At 44.9% G+C, this 21,526-nt stretch overlaps 2 protein-coding genes across 2 annotated transcripts in view; one reads left to right on the plus strand and one right to left on the minus strand.

Moving 5' to 3' along the window:
* TGM2 (transglutaminase 2) overlaps nucleotides 1-2,863 on the plus strand; it is a 32,425-nt gene extending 29,562 nt beyond the window's left edge. The window contains exons 12-13 of the mRNA XM_010975234.3: nucleotides 75-211; nucleotides 937-2,863. Of these exons, the coding sequence (XP_010973536.2) occupies nucleotides 75-211; nucleotides 937-1,087 (288 nt within the window). The 3' untranslated portion in view covers nucleotides 1,088-2,863. The remainder of the gene's footprint in view (nucleotides 1-74; nucleotides 212-936) is intronic.
* A 934-nt stretch (nucleotides 2,864-3,797) lies between these two features.
* Nucleotides 3,798-21,526, minus strand: part of RPRD1B (regulation of nuclear pre-mRNA domain containing 1B) — a 77,435-nt gene continuing 59,706 nt past the window's right edge. The window contains exon 7 of the mRNA XM_064475695.1: nucleotides 3,798-4,569. Within this exon, the coding sequence (XP_064331765.1) occupies nucleotides 4,537-4,569 (33 nt within the window). The 3' untranslated portion in view covers nucleotides 3,798-4,536. The remainder of the gene's footprint in view (nucleotides 4,570-21,526) is intronic.

The raw sequence follows: 21,526 nt of genomic DNA on the forward strand, positions 1-21,526 counted from the left end.
CTGCCTGCCCTCGAGGGGCTCTGGGCCCCTCTCCTTCAATGCTGCCCCTGACATCTGCCCTGTGCCTCTTCCAGATCCTGGGAGAGCCCAAGCAGAACCGCAAGCTGGTGGCTGAGGTGTCGCTGCGGAACCCACTTACGGTGCCCCTATCTGGCTGCGCCTTCACTGTGGAGGGGGCAGGCCTGACCGAGGAGCAGAAGGTGGTGGAGATGTAAGTGCTGGGCCCTCCAGCGTGGGGGCCCTGGGAGCAGAGGGCAGAGGCTCGTGCGGGGTAGGGTGCCCTCAGGCCCCAAATCCATGTCTGTAACCCCCTCCTCTCATTGCTCACTCACCCACCCGCACATCTGCCTAATATCCCCGAGTCTATTCCCAAATACCCACACGTTAGCTGCATTCTGTGCACACATCTTCACAAACCCGAACAGTTACACTTTTAATCACCAAGCACTACCTCCGGATACAGAGGTCTTCACAAACACACAGGTGTCCACAACTGAATGTCTCCCTGTGTGCCCGTGTGATGTTCCCTCGTGGGTACATGTTTATATACACATACACATTTCTTATTTTTCATTTTGTCATTGTAATGCAATTTACATACAGTAAAAAATCACGGAGGTACAGTCCAAGGTCATGCATGTGATCCCGTGAGCATCCACACTCTTACCCCCAAGCACACCATCCACTTACACACACACACTCCCACATACACACACCCTGGCTCCTCTGCACATAGAAGGGCAGGTTGCCCAGGCCCTCAGAGAGCGGAGAGTGGTGAGCAGGGCCCGTTTTATTCTTGTCAGCATTAAGCTATACATCCCTGGAGGCTGTGGGCTAAGATCTCAGTAGTCACATGTCATCCTGGCCTGTCCCCAACACGAGGACCAGACCAGACTAGGGCCCCTCTCCTCATGTTCTTTCTCTCTCTCCCTACAGCCCGGACCCTGTGGAGGCAGGGGAGGAAGTCAAGGTGAGGGTGGACCTGCTGCCCATGAATGTGGGCCGCCACAAGCTGGTGGTGAACTTTGAGAGCGACAGGCTGAAGGCAGTGAAGGGCTTCAGGAACGTCATCGTCGGCCCTTCCTAACGGGCCCCCGTGCCAGCCCCACCTCAGCCAGCTGAGGGCCCCAAATTGACCCCAATCTTTATCCCAAGCTAATGAGCAAAATTTGCCCCTTCCTGGGCCTCAGACCCCAGGGCAGGGGTGGGATGCTGGTAGGGGTCTTTGGAATGGAATGTCTTTCTCTCCTATCTTGTTCCCCTGAACCTGGCTCCCCACCCCCTCATCTGTGAGGGATGTTTTGTGCTTCCTCCGTGGGAGTCCTGATCTTGGCTGACTGGGCCTGGGGCAGGGGGAGGTTAGAGGGGCTGGGGAGGCAGGCTTCCTGCCTCCCTTTCCAGCCCAGATGCCTGCTGGAAACCAACCGACCAATCGCCATATTGTTTGATCTACCCCAGGGCCCCTTGGAGTAGACAAAAAAAAATTGTGCCCAATAGCCAGATCAAGGAACGCAACTCTTTAGAGTGTCCTGAACCCCTTCCCCAGACTGTGCCCGGGCCCTAGGGCCCCTTGGCAGAGCCAGAGCAGGTGCGGATGGGAAGGGTCCCGGGAATAGCCAGACCCATGCTCCCCACAACATCCCAGCAACCCTGGCCCCATAGTCCTCCCTGCCACCCCCACCTCTAGTTATGAGGCACCTACTAAGTGCCAGGTGCTTCCTGTGCTCACTGGTACTCACACAACCACCAGCCCATGTCATCATGACAAGAAACTGCAGAGGAGGGGCTGCTTTCCCAATGAGGAGACTGTGGCTGGAAGAAGGGAGGCGGCCCACTCTGCACCCGTGGGCTCCTGGATGTTTGCAAGGCCTGGGTAATGTGAAGGGGCCAGCATGGAGCCCGGGCCTTTTGACTCTGAGTCCACTGCCCTGTTAAGGCGCCCAGAGCTGAGAATGTCAGAGAGGCCATTTGCGACCTGATAGAAAAGGATCCAGTGAGGAGGTGGGGGCGGGGATCGGAGGGGTCAGAGCCCTAGGTTGGAGCCCCAAGTCCAGCCAGCCACTGCCTTCCCCTCACTGGGCCTCGGTCTCTTCATTGGTCACAGGAGTGCTTGAACACAAGCGCATCCCCAAGGCCCTCTCAGCCCTGCACTTCCAGTGCCTTATGTGGCCCAGCCTTGCCAGTGACAGGGAGTCCTACTCCCTGTCTTCGCAGAGCCTTGGGTCACAGGCCCACGGATTCTGAGTGCGAAACTATGACCATGAGCACCCTCCTGCCCCAACCCTGAGTCCCTCACCTGTGCCCAGGCACCTTGCTTCAGAGCCCCATTCAGGAGAAAAGAGCCCCAGGGGCCCCTGTCCTACCCATGAGCCTGCCCACCGCAATGCCTAGACGTCACAAGAGCCTTAGCTGCCTGTGCTGGTCACTCACCAACAAGACTGCATCTCAGCAACGCCCTCTTTGAGGAGCCAGGGCCCTGGAACACAGCCCTTGCCCCAACCAAGCACGGGGATCCCATGAGTTGCCTTCTCTGGCTTTAACCCTCTCTGTCTGCATGTGCCTGGGCTTCCCTCAGCCTGGAAGAGGGAAGCGGGGAGAGTTCTGTATCTGGAGAGGGGTCACAGCCTCCTGGGCCCCCAGAATCCCAGAAGGGGATGTGGGGAGAGTCACGCTGATGCACTTAGAACTATCTGCTTTGCACAGGATGAAGCACAAAATGAGCCGACGTGTATATGTTCTATATAAATATTGCTCAATTTCTCTATGGTTTTATAAACACTTTGGGGTTCCAAACAGTAGATATGCTTTTGAGCCATAAGGAGCGAGCACTGAAATAAAGAGTTTATTTTTCACATTCAAACAAGGTCTGGTCCATTCCTCTGCATGCTTTTGAGGAGCATGGGTGGGTGAGCTCACTTACATTGGACCAGCCACCTCCTGCCTAAAGCCTTTCCCCAGCCTCAGCACCTCCCTCAGATCTAAACTTTACTAGCATTTAAGGCTCTACACTGTCCAGCTCCATCCTCATCCCCTTCTTTGAACAAGCCATGTTTGTGCCTGAATGAACTTCCTGTTTCCCTTCTAACATCCTGTGCACTCGTCAACCTTTTGGCTTTTGCATGTATGTAATTCCCTGAGCTTAGAGTACCCCTCTTCTTACTCATCTTGTGAATACCTACTCATCCTATAATGCTTAACACCAAAGTCACCTCTTCTGGGAAGCCTGCCCAGATTTCTTCTCAGGCCCCTAGAGCTCTGGAACACAGACCAACTCAAACATTTATCCCCGTGACTTTCAGTTCCATGTTGATATATCTATCCCCTTCCCCATCCTGTCTGAAGTCCTCAAGGCCAGGGACCAAGTATCTCTTAAACAGATGCTAATAAATGCTGAATTGGTAAATCATTGTGTTTCAAATCAGCTCGCATAAGACCAGTGCTGTCCAGTAGAAATATAACTTGAACCACAAATGCAAGCCACATATGTAAATTTAAATTATTCCAGTGGCCATATTACAAAGAGAAAAAAAAACAGGTAAAATGCATTTAACCTAGTATGACTGAAATACTGTTACTGTAACAGAATTAGCATAAAAATTATTAGTGAGATATTTTACATTCTTGTTTTCATACAAAGTCTTTGAAATGTGTGTATATTTTGCACTGACAGCCTGTTTCAATTCAGACTAGCTGCTTTTCAAGTGCTCCGTGGCCACGGCGGGCTCTGGCTACCACATTGTTACTGAACAAGGACTCGTGCACCCACGGTGTAGAAAGTCAAACTTTGCCTGTGGGTGTTTGCAGCAAAGGGTTTATTTGTAGGGCACCAAGCAAAGAGAACAGGCAGCTCAGTCTCCAAAGACCCAAACTCCCTGATGGCTTTCAGACAAGGGTTTTAAAAGTTGTAGGATGCACGATCCGCTCATGGACATTCTTCGTACTGGTTGGCGGTGTAGTAACAGGTGATGTTTCAGGAATCTCAACCTTCTGGTTCCAGCCAGTCTGGGGTCTACGTGCTTGTGGTCAGCCCATAGTCACCCTCCTTCACCTGGGCGGGGGGTCTTAGTTTCTGCTAAACGACTGAAAGATACACATCAGATTGTTATCTATATCCCTTCAGGAGGAACTAGGAGTGTCCTGTGACTCTGTTGTCCTCATTACTAACTGCTTGAATCTGCTCTTTGGAACTCAGGAAGGCCTAGGAGACAAAAGCCTTTTTTTTTTTAAACAAACAAGAAACGGGAGACACAGAGGCTACCTGAGAAGCCTCCACAGGGTCCTGCTTGGTTTCAATCCCCACTTGTCTCTGATATTCCTCAATCCTGAGGGGAACAGAGGTGGGACAAGGAAGGGAATAAAGTTTTGGATGGAGAGGTTAATCATAAACTTGGCAGGGGGACTCAGTTTCAGTTGGACGGCACCAGGTCTAGATTGATTCCAGGAGTGTGGGGACTTGGTCATTCATCTCATTCCCCACCAGTGAAGCACAGATAAATGTTTGTTGATTGAATAGATGATGGAGGGCAATCCCTGCCCTCAGGGAATCATGTTGAAACATCTGACATGCACCTAAAAAATAAATCAAAATCAAAGTGCGACATCACATTTTCTGGGGGCCGAATCCTTCTGTCCCTTGAAAACTACTCTGGCTTAGATGGCCTGAACATTTTATCAATTAGTGGCCAGCAAGGAAATAAAAACCACTTGGTTATTTCAGGTGGAGAGGGAGTTCATAAGGGAAATTGATGCCAAAGGCATCTGAAGTGCTAAGAGCAGAGGGAGCAGGAGTGTTGCCCAGAAATTGGGAAGCAGCTGCTGCCTGGGATGGTCAGGAGCCCAGGAGCCGGTACCCACCATCCAGCTGCTGGAGGCACTGCCACTGCACCCCTGGAACCAAAATGCTGCTGAATCTATGAATCCTGCTGAAGTTGGTCCCGGCAGGAGCCAGAGGGAGAGGGGTATCTCTCATGGTTCTGCCTTCTCCCCCCCGGCAGACCCTAACCAGAAACTAGCTGGTCGGGGGCTCTGGCAAATATCATTTTCAGGCTTCCAGTCCCTGAAAAACAGAGATGACAAGGCAAGGGTCCAGGGGGAATGGAGCTGAGTAGCTGATACCTGCTGCTCTCTCTGCGAAGAACACACTTACCCTCACCTCCACCTAAGGAACTCTTCCTCAGCCTCCAAAACCCTGCTCCAAAGACATCTCCTCTGCTAAGCCTTCCTGGACTACAGCCAACTGCTTCAACCTCTGGCTCCTCTCCGCATATTATAGAGAAACTTTTGCAACACTCAGGTTGGCCTGGATCAGGACCAGCTGGGTGTACGCCTGGCTCACGCTCTGGAGCACTCCAAGAGCTGGGTCAGGGCACCCCTCCCACAGGGCGACCCCCAGGTGGACTCAGGACTGGCACCTCTAGCTCCCAAGCCTGACTGCCTCCCCTCTAAAGAACAGGGACAGGGCTGGCCCAGCCAGGTCTGCCAATGCTGGGTTCTGATGTCCAACAGACCCTGGATCAAATTCTGGCTCTGCCACGGATTCACAGTGTGGCTTCAGGCAGATTCTCAACCTCTCTGTGCCTTTGCATCCTTACCTGTAGAATAAGGATGATTTGGTGTACTTTCATGACCAATGCACAAGTTCAGTAAAGCAGTGCACATAACATATTTAGCTGGCTCTTGGCACATTCTAATCGTAACAGCCAGCTTTCCTCCAGGTCAGGAACTTTTACATGCACTGAGTTACTGACTCCTCAAACAATCTTATCAGGCTGTCCCCCCCATTTTACAGATTTGATAGTCACACAGCCAGTAAGGTGCAGAGCGGGGATTTGAACCCAGGCAGCCTGCCCTCTCCAGTGCATGGCCTAGCCCAGAGGAGGTCTGATTTCTACCTGGACCCTCCCTTCCCACCATGTCCCCAGGTGCACAAGGCAGAGGCTTCCACAAAAGCCCTCGTGGAGGGGGGAGGGGAGGTCTGATCAGGTCCATCTTTCCACCCCTAAAAGTCCCTCTCCTCTCCAGCTGCTCTTGTTTACCTAGGATGCCTGCCAGCTCACCCCTTGGCCTCAAGCCAAGCCCAGAATAACAGAATGTTGACCAAGTCCTAGAGGCGAGGCTTAAGAGGGAGGGCCAGGCAGGGGCCTCCTAGAAACACATGCACCCTGGGGCCAGGACTGGGTCTGCACATACACTTCCCAGCCTCCCCACCTCCCTCCCTGACAGGCCTGAGCAGATGCACAGAGACACCCGCCCACAAGATGGTGAAGCCCTGTGTTTTGTTTCAAGAGGCAAAGTCAAAAGTGTTCCATTAAAAGCAGAAGAAATGAAACAATGGTGATGCACGCTTGAGAACAGGGATCCCTAACGACCGAAGCTGAGCAAGAGAAGCAGACACCAAAGACCACGATCCACATAATTCCACCTGTGTGAAGTTCATGAACTCATCGACAGTATTAGAAGCTGGTGTTGTGAATGGAGAAAAATGGATTAAGACAAAAGTGCTGTGATAACACACAACCAAGACAGGGTTCTTTTAAAATGGATTTTACGAAATGAATGAAGATACAGGTTTCTTACTCAACACAAATGGACAGTGGATTTGACTTTCTAAAGACTTTTTGTATCATTAAAACAAGAACATTTTTGACGTTGGAAAAGAAAGATGGCACATTAACAGATGAAAGTTTGTATGCCTGGAATTTTTTGCAGTTGGATTTGTATGAGTATGACCTTGTGGAATGTGACTTTAGTAAAATTTCTAACACTTTAAAAAAAAAAAGGAGTTAAGGCTGTGTTTTTCCTGCAGGGGAGAGACTGGACAGGAGCACGAGGAGGCTTGGGGGCTTTGGGATGGCTTTGGTTTTTTCATCTGGGTGCTGGGTTACCAAGTACATCAGCCTGTGAAAATGTATCTTCTATACACATATAGTGGTGCTCTTTGTATATGTAGGGTTGACTTCAATAAAAGTTCAAAAATGTAGTTCTGGAATGTTCTAGAATTAAGTCCAAATTGGGGTGGAAACTTGATCCATAGACCTAGGACAATGGGAGTAGTATGTCTCCCCTCAACAGGGAAAGGTCAAGAGAAAGCCAAGAGCTAGAAGGTTGGGCTCAAAAACGTAGTTACCATGTGACCCAGCATTTCCACACCTGGGTATAAACCCAAGAGAACTGAGAACATACAACCACACAGGAAGTTGCATATACATGTTCATAGCAGCCTTATTCATAATAGCCAAAAAGTGGAAACAAACTAAATGTCCATCAACCAATGAATGTTTAAACAAAATATGGCCTATCCACACAGTGGAATATTATTCAGCAATGAAAAGGAATGAGGTACTGATACACGCTCCACATGGATGGACCTTGAAAACATACTCAGTGAAAAGAAGGCAGTTACAAAAGACCACATATTGTGAGTTCATTTCTATGAATTATCCAGAAAAGGCAAATGTATGGAGTGATTATCTGGGGCTGGGGTGGGGTTGTAGGGACTGGGAGACGGGGACAGCTCAAAAGCATGGGGTTTCTTTTTGGGGTAATGAAAATGTTCTAAATTTGATTGTGATGCACAATTCTTTCCAAAAAGCCATAGAATTATACACTTTAAAAGGGTGAGTTGCAGCAAGTAGGGTATAGCTCAGTGGTAGAGTGCATGCTTAGCATGCACAAGGTCTTGGGTTCAATCCCTAGTACCTCCATTTGAAAAACCAAATAAATAAATAAATAAGCCTAATTAACTCTCCCCTGAAAAAAAGTTTAAAAAAATCTTTAAAGGGTAAGTTGCAAGGAATGTGTATTATAGCTCATTAAAGCAATTTGAAAATAAATAATACTCAACAGGGAAAAAAAAGGAAGGCTGAGCCCCAGAATCTCAGACTTGATTTAGGCTTAGGAAGTCTGCCTGGGTGTGCGCATGACCTTGGGTAAAGCTCTTCCCTTCTCTGGGCCTTAGTTGGCCCTGCTGTCAAAGGGGAGACAAGGGAGTTGCAGCAGAAAGGCCACCGATGTGGGCATGTTGTCCATGACCACGTCTGCTCCTTGCCCAGCCTGTGAAGTCCGGGGGTCGTCCGGGGGCTGGTAAACCCCTAGTTGTTCATCGAGGTCTTTGCACTCACAGTCAACAGGCCACATTTCATCAGTGGCCTTTAAAAGTGGCAGAAGAGACGCTTTTCCAAACATTGTTCCCGGCCACTGCTCCATGTCAAGGATACCAGAGGCACAGGTGAAAACCCCAGTTTCTCTCCAGGCCCTTAGTCAGCTCCCAACTCCCCATTAGCTCATTCCAAAGTCATCTGGAGTAGACAGACAGACAGACAGATGAGGGCCCGGGGAGAAATGCCAGCCAGACCAAGTAAGACAGGGATCTGGCTTCACTTGGTAAGTTAACCCCATTCACCCCATTCAGAAGGGGAAACAGCACTGGTGGGGCAGGGGCAGGGCCACGATCCCAGAGCCAAGGCTGAATCCAAGGACTTTCCTCTTTCCACTTGTCTCAAACAAGCCTAAGTGCGGACTATGTGCTCAGCCTGGCTGTTGTCCAGAAGTGGTGAGAGAGGTGCCATGACCAAGGGTGGGCAGCCCCTCCCTGGGAGGCCTGGGCCTGTGTCCCCTCTCCCTTCTCTCTTGCTGTTTGACTTTGAGGAAGCCACTCTCCCTCTGGAGGCCTTTGTCACATTGGTGCTTTCAATTACTGCCCTGTTACCCAACCCAGGGATGTAATGATGGAAGGGAACGGGACTTGTAAATTGTAAAGGGCTGTAGACATGGAAGCCAACAGAAATTCTGGTCTTGGCTGAGGCTCATTTGTTTAACCCGTGCCTGCTACGGGTCAGGAAGGGATGCTGGTGGCCTGGACCAGGGTGTGGCTGCCTTGGAGTCATCTGAATGGATCTGAGGCATGCAGAGGAGATTCACTCATTCAACATCTTTTTTGGCTCCTACTGTGGGCCAGGTGCTGCATTAGGCCCTGGGGAGACAGTGGTCAGCGCGGCAGGCCTGTCCTACAGAGCAGTTAAGCAGCTCACCAGCGTAAAGTGACGTGTGTCAGAAAAATAGTCTAAGGCTCGGGACAACAGGGCCACCAGGACCATGATAGAAGCGAGGGGGCCGAGCATTACACGCATTAACTTGCTGGGTCCTCACAACACCCCATGAGGTGGGAGCTAGCATTACTTTCTCTGCTCTACAGGTGAGGAAACTGAGGCCCAGAGTGGTTATGTGACTTGTCCAAGGTCACACAGCTAGCAAACGGTGGAGACAGGATGCCAACCAGGCAGGTTGGGTCCACAGCAACTTTTCCTAACCCCTTGCTTTGTCATCATCTGTCTGGGGATGCAGACTTAGAAAACGAGAGGGTCTTCTTTGACAAGGAGGTCAGAGAAGACCTTCTGAGAATCTGATGCAGAAGCTGAGACCCTAGGGAAGAGGAGCTTGGCCAGGGAAGGGTTGGGGTGGGCGGGGCAGAGGCCGTTCCCCAGACAGCTGATGCTCTAGGTTCTGGGCCCCTCACTTGTGTGGGGCCTTGCTTACACCAGGATGGCAGGCAGCTGTGGAGTATTCCAGGCAGGGAGGGAAGCCAGGTTGCTATCAGGAAGCATTTCAGTGTAAACATTTCTGGGAAACAGCCTCAAAAACTCTCACTCAGAAGAAGGGAATCTGCAGCTTGTAAGTCTCCAGCAATTTGTTATGATTTCTTCTCACATTGCTCAGAAATTTTCACTTTTGTACCCAATTTTATATTTATAATTTTATTTTGTATTCTTTTTATTAAAGATAACTCTCCCAAATTAAAACTAAATCAGGGGGAGGGTATAGCTCAGTGGTACAGCACATGCTTAGCACGCACATGGTTCTGGGTTCAATCCCCAGTACCTCCATTAAATAAATAAATAAATAAATGAATAAATGTAATTACCCACCCACTTCACCCCCAAATCTAAATCCACAATGTGATAACACATGCTTCTCACCAGAATGGCTAAAATGCAATATATATATATATACGTGTATATATATATATCTCAAATTGTCGGTGAAGATATGGAACAATGGGAACTTTTCTATGTGAGGGCCTGTAAATATGTATGACCCCTTTGGAAAACTATTTGCAGTATCTAAATGGAAGTTCATTTATCTTTGTGAGGCAGCAATTCCTCTCATGGATGTTTACCCAACAGGAATGAATCCATATATTCCCCGAAAGACATGTGCAAGAATGTTCTAAGCAGCCTTTTTTTTCCCCTAGTATTCCAAAGCTGAAAACAGCCTTAAAGTCCAACACTAGCAGAACGGGTTACAAATTGGTATAGTCATTCCAAGTAACGGAATGAATGAGGAAGAATAAATGACAGCTACATGCAACAACTTAATTGAATCTCACAAGCATGTTAAGCAAAAGATGTCAATCACACAGTACACACTGAATGATTTTATTCAAGTGAAGTTCAAACCTTGGCAAAACTCATGTGTGATGTTTGAAGTCAAACTGTGCTAACTTTTAGGGGATGGGTAGTAACTGGAAAGGGGCACCAGGGAGGTGTCTGGGGAGCTGATGATGGGCTGATCCTTTAGCTGGGAGCTGGTTTGTATGGGTGTGTTCAGTTTGGGGGAATTCATCCAGCCGTATGCATGTTGTACTCTAAGGAACCCCCACTCTAACGATATAAGCTTTAAGCCCCTTGAAACCTCGCCCTTGAGACTAGAGGAGGGTTTGAAATTTATTATCATGCAGTGGTTCCCACTGAAGGGTTGTGAGCAGCAGGTGATATAATCTCCTTGATGCTTTAGGAAGCTCCCTCCAGCCACACCAGGGAGGGCGTGATAGCGCCAGGGTGGCAGTGGGGAGACTTGGGAGGGGCTGCAGAGGTGGCCACTGAAGGGGGAGGGGCAGAGAAGTCTTCCTGGGGGGGAACCTCAAGGGCACGCCTGGCATGGAAGAGGTGGAGGTGAGTGAGGAGGATTGTTTGGGCAAAGAGGGGGAGACTGAAATACAACAGGAGCAGCCAGTGTGGGGGTCCGAGGAGCAGAGGGAGGTCTGGTCTCTGATTATTCCACAAGTGCTTGGTTGCCCTCCGCCTAGCCAGGCCTTGAGCTCTAGCCCTGGCACCACCCGGAAGCCAACTCTCTCTCAGCCAACTCCCTTTTCATCCCTTTCCAGGCCCTGCCAGGCCCTCTAATGGAAACTTTGAGGGGCCCACAGCCAGCTCTTGGCAGCCACCCAGACCCTCACAGCACTGACAATTTATCTCTCCTCAGTCATGACTGGTTTTTTTTTTTTTTTTCCTCTTTCTGGTTTTATTGACCCAAGCCTTCGTGAGGGCCTCTTTGGGGCAGACTTCAGGACTGACAATGTTGTATCTTGTCTCATTGAGGTGCCTGGAGGCACCCATTTTACAGATGAGGAAAGTGAGGTCTGACAAGCTGAAGTGACTTGGGGCCAAGATTACCCACTCAATAGGGGGCAGAGCTAGATGTCAGCAATAATGCCAATGATAGCTGCCATGTACTCGCACGCAGGGGTGCCAGTGCAGTGCCAAAACCAGTGCAGCAGTGCATGCATTGGTTCATTCGGTCCCCCGCTGTGACCCAGGGAAGGGAGCTTCAATTATTATCACTCCCTTAAAAAAAAACCTGTTTATTGAAGCCTTACAGGCCTGTGCAGAAAAGTCCACAAATAACAGCCTGATGAGTTTCCACAAACTGAATTCACCCAAGAAACCTGCACTCAGGTTCAAAAAAATAGAACAATTGATACAACACCAAAAGCATAAGTGATAAAAGAGAAGACTGATAAATTGGGCTTCATAAACATTTACTACTTCTGTGTTTCAAAGGCTACCATCCAGAAAGTGAAAAGACAACACACAGCACGGGGAAAATATTTGAAATCATCTCTCTGATAAGTCTAGTATCCAGAATCTATAAAGATCCTTTACAATTCAATAATAAAAAGGCAAGTAACCAAGTTTAAAATAGGCAAAGGACTTGAATATACATTTCTCCAAAAAAGATATACAGATGCTAATAAACAAATGAAGATATGGTCAACATATTTAGCCATTAAGAAATGAAAATAGAAACCACAGAGAGATGCCACTTCCCAGCAACCAGATAGCTACGATCAGTAAGACAGATAACAAGTGTGGGTGAGGATATGGAAAAATTGGAACCCTCATATATTGCTGCTGGAAACATAAAATGGTATACAGCTGCTTTGGAAAACAGTTTGACAGCTCTTCAAAAACACAGAGTTAAACACAGAGTTACTGTTTGATTCATCAGTTCCACTCCTAGCGGAATCAGAGAAAAAACACATTATGTCCACACAAAAAGTTGAACACAAATACTCACAGAAGCATTATTCATAGTAGCTAAAAAGTAGAAACAACTTAAATGTCCACCAACTTATGAATGGATAAATAAAATGTGGTATATCCGTACAATGGAATATTATTTAGCATTAAAAAGCAATAAAGTATTGATACATGCTACAACATGGATGAAACCTGAAAACATTTTCCTAAATGAAAAGGCCACATATTCCATGATTCCAATTTTATGACATGTCCAGAATAAACAAATAGAAAATAGATTAGTGGTTACCTAGAGTCAGGAGATGAGGGAGGGTGAAGGTGAGGTCAAGAGGATTAGGGTGACTTTTTTTTCTTTTCCTTTTTTTTTATTAAAAAAATTTTTAATTGAAGTATAGTTGATTTATGGTGTTGTATTAGTTTCTGGTGAACAGCACAGTGATTCAGATATATATATATATATATATAGATAGATAGATAGATAGATAGATAGATAGATAGAGATAGATAGATAGATAGATAGATAGATAGATAGATAGATAGATAGATAGATAGATATATGTATATACACACACACACGTATATATTCTTTTTCATTATGGGGTACTATAAGCTATTGAATATAGTTCCTTGTACTATACAGTAGGACCTTGTTGTTTATCTACTGTGTACATAGTAGTTTGTATCAGCCAATCCCAAACTCCCAATTTAACCCCCTTTCCATCCTGGTAACCATATGTTTGTTTTCTATGTCTATGAGTCTCTATCTGTTTTGTAAATAAGTTCATTTGTGTCATTTTTTAGATTCCACTTATAAGTGATGTCATTTTCTTCTGACTGACTTACTTCACTTAGTATGATAATCTCTAGATCCACCCATGTTGCTGCAAATGACATTATTTCATCCTTTTTTATGGCTGAGTAGTGTTCCATTGTGTGTGTGTGTGTGTGTGTGTGTGTGTGTGTGTGTGTGTGTATACCACCTTTTCTTTATCCATTCATTTGTTGATGGACATTTAGGTTGCTTCCATGTCTTGGCTATTGTAAAATGTGCTATGAACATTGGAGTGTGTATGGCTTTTCAAATTAGAGTTTTCCCCAGATATATGCCCAGGATTGGGATTGCTTGATCATATGGTAGCTCTATTTTTAGTTTTTAAAGAACTTCCATACTGTTTTCCATAGTGGCTGCATCAATTTACATTCCCACCAAGAGTGTAGGAGAGTTCCTTTTTCTCCACACCTTCTCCAAGGGGTGACTGCTAATGAGTATTTTCTTTGGAGGAATGATGAAAATGTTCTAAAATAATATTATGATAATGGTTGCATAACTGGTAAATATACTTAAAAACCATTGAATTTTACACTTTAAATAAATGAACTTTGTGGTATGTAAATTATATCTCAATAAAGCTGTTAAAAAATAAAAAGATACTCCATGCCTTTTTTCACGCTGTTCCAATTCCTGGATTGCCCCTACCTTCTAGTTATCTGAATGCCCCCCAAAAAAGACAATTTCTAAGGCCCAACTCAAGTGCATTACAATGATTTCCTTGATCCATTCTCATTAGAAGCAATTTCTCTCTCCTCTGAACTCCCACATTAATTCAAGTCATTCACTCAGAGGTGATTTATAAGACATCTATCATGTGTCTGGCTGGCACTTATTATATTTCACATGATTATTTAAGACCTGATTTCATCTCTGCTACTATATTGTAAGCTTTTGGAGGGAGGAGATTATATCTTGTTCCATTCTGTGTACTCAGAACCCAGCCATGTGACTGGCACACAAAAGGCATTCAAGGAAGGTATGTAGAATTCCTTCTACATTTCCTTTTTCTCATATCAGCCTCCTCCCAGGACATAGCTTCTCAATGGAAGGTTCCAGGCCTGATGCATCCTTGTATTCCCCATAGAAACAGCCCAGTACTTAGTAGATATTTTTTAGTAAACACAAAATGACTAAGTGATGAAGATGGCTTTAGTTTCCATCATAACTGTCCAGTGAAAGGTTTTGAAAGGAGGTGAGACTTACATCCATGTATGGAGGATGTGTAGGGATAAGTGAGGATTTTAAGTCCAAATGGGAAACAGTAGGAAGGAAGGGATGTGATCTTGCAAATATCTGCATGGAACAGGAAACCATAAGAGATACCTAGAAGAATTAAAATGAGAATGAAACAAAAGTTCTAGAAATAAAAATATAATAACTGAATCTTAAAACTCAATGATTAAGCTTGATCATGGATTAGACAGAGCTGAAGAGAGAATTAGTGAAGCAGAAGATAAATGATCTAGAATATAGCACAGAGAAATATGTAGATGTAAAATATAAAAGAGAAATTAGAAGGCATGGAAGATAGGGTGAGAAAGTGTAAAACAGCTTTATTAGGAATTTCAGAAGGATACAAAAGAGAATAAGAGGCAGACACAATAATTGAAGGGATAATGACTGAGAGCTCTCCAAAACTGATGAGAGCTAATAATCCACAAATTCAGGAATCTCAACAAACCCCAAGCTAAACAATAAAGATAAATCCATGTCTAAACACAAAATGGTAAAGCTAAAGAATATCAAAGACAAAGAGAAAAATCTAATGAGCATCCAGAGAATAAGAGAAATACCTTCAAAAGAATGACTGAGTGATGCTGAGTTCCAAATAGCAACAGTCAGTGGAAGCCAAGTGATGGTGAAATGGTATCTTTGATGTGCCAAGAGGAAATATCTACCCAACTAAAATTCTATACTCACCAAAAAGTACCTGAAGAACAGGGCTTAAATGAAGACATTTTCAGATAAACAAAATAAGAGCTTTCTGCTCATATAACCTCATTCAAGAAAATCCTAAAGGATGTATTTCATGTAGTAGGAATATGAACCCTGACAGAGGGCTTGAGACAAAAGAAGGAATGAAGAGCAAAGAAATCGATAAATATATCTGCAGGTATATTTGACCATTAGCTATACAAACAGTAATATTAATGTCTTGTAGAATTTCTTTCTCTCTTTTTTATTTGACAGATTTATAATACAAGAAAAATATGCCATACACATCGAGGTAGCATTTTGGTGGCTGGAAAAAAATTTAAGGTACTGACTATATAAAGTTAAATAATCATGTTGTAATTTCAGGGGTAATATTTTAAAAAATAGAAACAATGTATAATCTCCACACTAGTGGAGAGAGGAAACAGAATTTTAAAAATCAATCTAAAATAGCACAAAAAGAATAGAAAAATAACATAGAAAGGGTGAGATACAGCACAAAATAAGCTAGTGGATTTACACCCATATACATCAATATTGTTATTAAATATCGAAAAGCTAAATGCTTCAGTTAAAATACAAAGATCGATGTATAGCTTGGATTTGAAAAATCCAACTATATGTGGTTTGTAAGAGGCATATGGGAAACATAGAGATATAAAAGGATGGAGAGATTTATGTAACTTATAAAAGAATGGTGGTGTAACTATATTAATATAAAATAAAATGTATTATTAAAAATATTACTAGAGATAAGAAGGGTGCTGTATAAGGGTAAAAGTAATTTTAATTTATAAACGCATATAACTGTTTTAATTTTGTATATACCTAATGACACAGTTTCAAACTATACAAAACAAAAATTGAGAGAACAATAAGGAGAAAAATACAAATTTAAATCATAATGAAAGATTTTAATATAGCTCTCTCAGTATTTGACAGAACATGGAGACAAAAAGTCAGCATGGATATAGAAGATGGATTTATCAGATAGGGATAGGTTGTGCTGCAATAACAAAAAAATCCAGTCTCAGTGGCTCAGTACAACAAAGGTTTATTTCTCACTTACACAAAGTCCAGTGGAGTCAGGCAGTTCTCAGAACAGTTCTCCTCCAGGCAGTGGCCCGGAGACCAGTCTTTTCCCATCACATGCCTCTGCCATCTCAACGTGTGGTTTCCACAACTGTATCTCAAGAAGATTGAGTGTAGAGGTAGCACACTGGCTCTTAAATGCCTTGGCCCAGAAGTTACACACACATCACTTCCATTCATATCCCTTTAGCCAGAACTGGTCACATGGTCTCTCCTATTCTAAGGGTACTGAGAAGTATAGTCTGCCTTTGTTTCCAGAAAAGAGAGGAAAACCAGGTAGGAATGAGCATTTATAGTCTCTATGCAGGGGATTTAAACCAAACAATGAACAAATTTGACCTAATAGACACATATAGCTAATTCTGTGTCCAACATCTTATTTTCAAACACCTAAGACAATTTACAGAATGTAACTACAACCTGGGCTATAAAGCCAGTCTCACCAAATTTCAAAGAACTAAAATCATATGGAGCATATTACCTAACCATCTAGTTCTTATAACTAAGGTATAAATCAATAATGACAGATAATTAGAAATCTCCATAAGCTAGGAAATTTAAAAATACACTTCTAAATAACCCATGGGTTAAAGAAGAACTGACAAAGGAGGCTAGAAAATCTTTTGAATCAATTGATAACAAAGAAAATTCATATCAAAATTTGTAAGTGTAGATACATCAGTATGAAGAGGGAAATTTATAGTCTGACGTATGTCAGAGAGGAAAAGAAGCTGAAAATTGGTAAAATCAATATCCATCCAAAGAAGTTATAAAAAGAATGTCAAAACAAACCCAGTAAAAGCAGGAAGAAGTAAACAATAAAGGCAAAACCAGAAATTAACAAAATAAGAAAGCAGAGATTAAAACAGAGCCAGAAGATGGTTCTTTGAAAAGACAGCAAAATGGACAAATCTTTCAATGAAATTCTTCTAGAGAAAAACAGAACTGGCATCAAAAAAAAAAAAAAAGAGTTACGAATAAAAACTGGGACATCAATGCAGATCCTGCCAATATTAAAGAAAACAGAGGGTATTCTGAACAACTTTCAGTCAATACATTTGAAAGTTTCAGTGACATGAGACCAACCAACAACCTAGCAAGGTGTAATATACCAATTTTCACTCAAGACAAAAGAAAATCTAGAGAATCCTCTAACAATTAAGAACACTGAAAACCCCTTTCATTAAGAAAACTTCAAGTCTAGATGGCTTCACTGGTAAGTTCTATCCAATATTCAGAGAAGAAGCAATTTTGGTCTTCCAGAGAATAGAAAAACAGTAAACAATTCCCAGATCATTTCATAAGACTAACATAACCCGCATACCAAAACAGCACAAAGACATAGCAAGAAAAGAAAATTACAGGCCAATTTTACTTGTAAAGCTAAATGAAAAATCCTTAATAAAGTATTAGCCATAAAAATCCATCAATATATAAAAGGTTATCACAACCAAAGTGGGGCTATTCCCAGGAACACAAGGTTGGTTTAACATTAGAAAATCTATTCATGCAATTCAGCACATAAACTGATTAAAGGACAAAAACTACATGGAGAAAACCACTTGATAAAAAAAATTAATATTGGAGAGGGGAGGGTATAGCTCAGTGGTAGAACACATGATTAGCATGCATGAGGTCCTGGGTTCAGTCCCCAGTATCTCCATTAAAAATAAACCTAGTTACCTATCCCCCCACAAAAAATTAAAAATAAATAAAAGGCCTTGCAAAAAAAATTTGTGATGAGAACAAGTTTTTTTAAATTAATATTTACTCACGATTTTAAAACTAAAAAATTATAATCTATAAAATTATGAACAGAAAGGAATTTCCATACTTTGATAAAGATTATGTCTGCAGCTAACATAATGAATGGTAAAATATTGCAGGCTTTCCTTTTGAGATCAGGAAGTTAAGGACGCCCACTGCACCCATTTTATTCAACATTTTACTGGCAGTCTTATTCAGTGTAGTGAGGCGAAATAAGAAATAACAGTCGTCCCTGGAAAAATTGTATTTGGAAAAGTTGTATTTGGAAAAGAAATAAAAGTCATCTTTCAAAGGTGCTATAATTAGCATGTATAGAGAAACGTCAAAATGATCTACAACTGTGTTATTTAAATTAACAAGAAAATTTAGCATTTTTATTAACTACAAAATAAACGTATTAAAAATATGTTTCTACATAACGACCTACTGAATTATCGAATGAAGCTGCAGTGGGAAGCCGGGAAGATTTGCACTTGAGAGGCAAGAAGATCTTCTGAGCGTTCAGAGGTCAGTGGGTGCGAAGGGGTTACTCTGTGTGTGAGTGAGCTTCCCATAACTGGAAGGGTTCAAGCAGGGGCAGGACAGGATGGGCTGCATACAGCGGTGCTGGAGAAGGAAACTGGACTCATGGTGAGAGGCTTGTTCTCCCCAGGCTGGACCTCAGCTCTTCTCACAGTTAGCCCTGGGAGGCAGCCTCTTTTCTTTCTTTCGGCGCCTCTCAAAATCAATTTAATCCTGGTCAAGTGGGTAAAATAAGCCAGGATTTAAGGTTCTGGAACATGTTTGTAATAATCCCTAATCTTATCTCTGTCCACCCCTATCTCCTAGGCGCTCCTTTCAGAGAAAACCCACAATGGTATTTCTCTTGCCCTCTCCTGTCCTACTCCACCCCACCAACTTATCTTCCAAGTTCAAGCTCTGTGGTAGAGCGCACAGCTCCCCTGAGTGTGGTGGGTGTTAGCCTTGGAGCTTCAGGAACAAACTTGAGAGGGTTCACCCTGTTCAAAGCCTTCAAAGGCTCCCTACTGCCTAGAATGATGTTTGTTTGTTTTTTGTGTTTTTTTCCAACACACAGACCCCTTGGAGAAAGGCAAATCCTTCTTGCAAACAGCACCCTGGAGTATCTACTATGTGCCCAGCCCTCTGCTATGGCTTTACAGGCTTAACTTCATTGAACACCCATGATTGCCATGAGGTAGGACCTATTATTAGCTCCCCAGGTCACACACTAAATGGGGATTTGGGATTGGAACATTCTCAGTACAGCCCACACATTCTGAAACACCATGCTACCTGGTCTGGTTTGGTTTGATTTTTGTAGCTTTGTTTTCCAAGTCAAATTTGACATGCTCCCCTAAAGGCACAACATGGAAGAGTGGGAATGCTTTTACAGGGGGCCTGGACTCCTCAACTCTCCCAGTTGATCCCCCAAAGTAGCTCCCCCCAAACCACTAAGCCACCAGATCCCCAATCCTCACCAGAGGGGCCCAGGAGGCAGAGCACATAAGCGTGCAGATGTTAGCGTCAGACGGCCCTGTGCTTTCCAGCTACCTGACCTAGGGCCTCAGTTTCCTCACCTGCAAAATGGGGCTCATGGGCTTTCCTACTTTTGCAGGGTTATTTTGAGGATTAAATGAGACGGTGAATGTAGGGCTCGTCACCCAGGAGGTGCTGCAAACATGTTGTCTGTGGTTACTGGCAGCCTCTGGGGTTTGGGGTAGCCCCTCAGCACCTCTCTCTGGACTCTCAACACAGCAGATTAGGGGCCATGAACTCCAGAAGGTGCTGCCACCCAGGAAATGAGGCAGCCCTGACCCCTGCAGGGACATGGCCATAGAACCTCATTGGCTCTACCTGCCGCTGGAGAATCAGAGGCAGATGCCGGGAAATGAGGCTGTTAATAAATCTGTCAGTTTCCAGGATCCCGCTCCATCCACAGTCCGGGGCCCCTGCTCTGACAGGCACTGCAGGAGGGCGGAGGCCCAGCTGGCAGCAGACCCAACTGTTGGCAGAGCTGCTAGATAACTCTGTAATGAACTGTCCCTCAAGTGGGAGGCATTAACAGTGCTGCATGGCCCCTGGGGTTAACCCTTCCCTTTCCAGGCCCAGGGAAGCTGAAAGCACATCTTGTGTGAGGGAGGGCTATAGGATTACCTATTGCTGCCTAACAAGTTACCCCAAAATTCAGCAGCTGGAAATAAAAAATAACTATTAACTCTCAGTTTCTGTGGCTCAGGAGTCTGAAAATGGCTTAACTTAACTCAAGATTTTCCAGATAGTGGCAATCCAGCTGTCAGCCTTGGTGGCAGTCAGGTCAAGGCTTGACTTGGGGAGGATCAGATTCCAAACTCACTCGCACAGCTGTTGGCCGGCCTCCAAACAGCTGTGTCCAAGCTCACTCACACGGGCCTGTCCACAAAGCTGCCTCACGTCAAGGCAGCTGTCTTTCCCCAGGCAAGCGATGAAGAGGAAGCAGGAGAAAGCAGCCAAGATGGGAGGCACAGTCCTTTCAGAACCCCACATTTTTACCTGTCACTTCTGACATTTTCAATTTGTTAGTTGTCAGTCAGTAAGTCCAGCCCACACTCAGGAGGGAATTACACAAGGGTGGGAACCGGGAAGCAGGGGATCCCTGGGGGTCATCTCAGAGGCTGCCCATGTCAGGGGGCTGCTGCCAGGACACACACATAGATTAGAGGCCTGGTGCTCCTGCCCAGAGAGCCAGGCGTTGGCCTCAACTCCTCATTCCATCTATCGCCAAACCCTGCTGATTCAAAGTCCTAACTAGCTCTCAAGTCTCAGCACTCGCCATCTCTTGACCATCATGGCTCCGCCCAGGCCCCCATCAAGTCTCACAGGATGTCCTCACTCGTCACCACCTGCTTGCTGGTCCCCCTCGCATCTATTCTGCTCCCCTTGGTACCCCCCATCCCTCCCACTATCACCTGCTGCTTCCCAATAGTATTCAGAGGAGTCTTTTCAAAACACAGATCTGACACGGTTTTGCCTTGCTGAGAATCCTTTGGAGGCTTTCCAAGATTCTTAGCATGAAGACCCAAGTCTTCTCCGTGGATGACAAGATTCTGCAGGGTCTGGCTCGCCCTGACCCTCAGCGGCCCCACCACACAGCAGTGCTGGCCCCTTTCAGTGCCTCGAACATGCCTTGTGCCCTCCCGGCACGGCCTTCACATGTGACGTGCTTCCTGTGGAAACATTTTTCTCATCCCCTTCACTTAGTTAACTCCTCATCACCCTTGGGATCTCGGCTCAAGAGTCATTTCCTTGAAGAAGCTGTCCCCATCCAAGCCTAACTAGGTTCAATTCACCTGTTGAAAACACATCCTCGTGTCACAGCACTTTGCCAGGCCCACTGCGCCTTCACCTGACTGGTCACTGTCTGTCTCCCCTGAGATTCTAAATGCTTGATGGCAGGGACTGTATCTGGCTTTGCCAGCTGCATCCACAGTGCCTATCACCAGTGGGTGTTTAAGAAACACATACTGAATTAAGAAAAAAATTAAAGTCCTTGGGCAGATGATAAAACCACAACTTTGAAACATAATTCTTTAGAATCACAGACCTC

This window comes from Camelus dromedarius, chromosome 18 (genome assembly GCF_036321535.1).
Source record: "Camelus dromedarius isolate mCamDro1 chromosome 18, mCamDro1.pat, whole genome shotgun sequence".
NCBI classification, from domain to species: Eukaryota; Metazoa; Chordata; class Mammalia; order Artiodactyla; family Camelidae; genus Camelus; species Camelus dromedarius.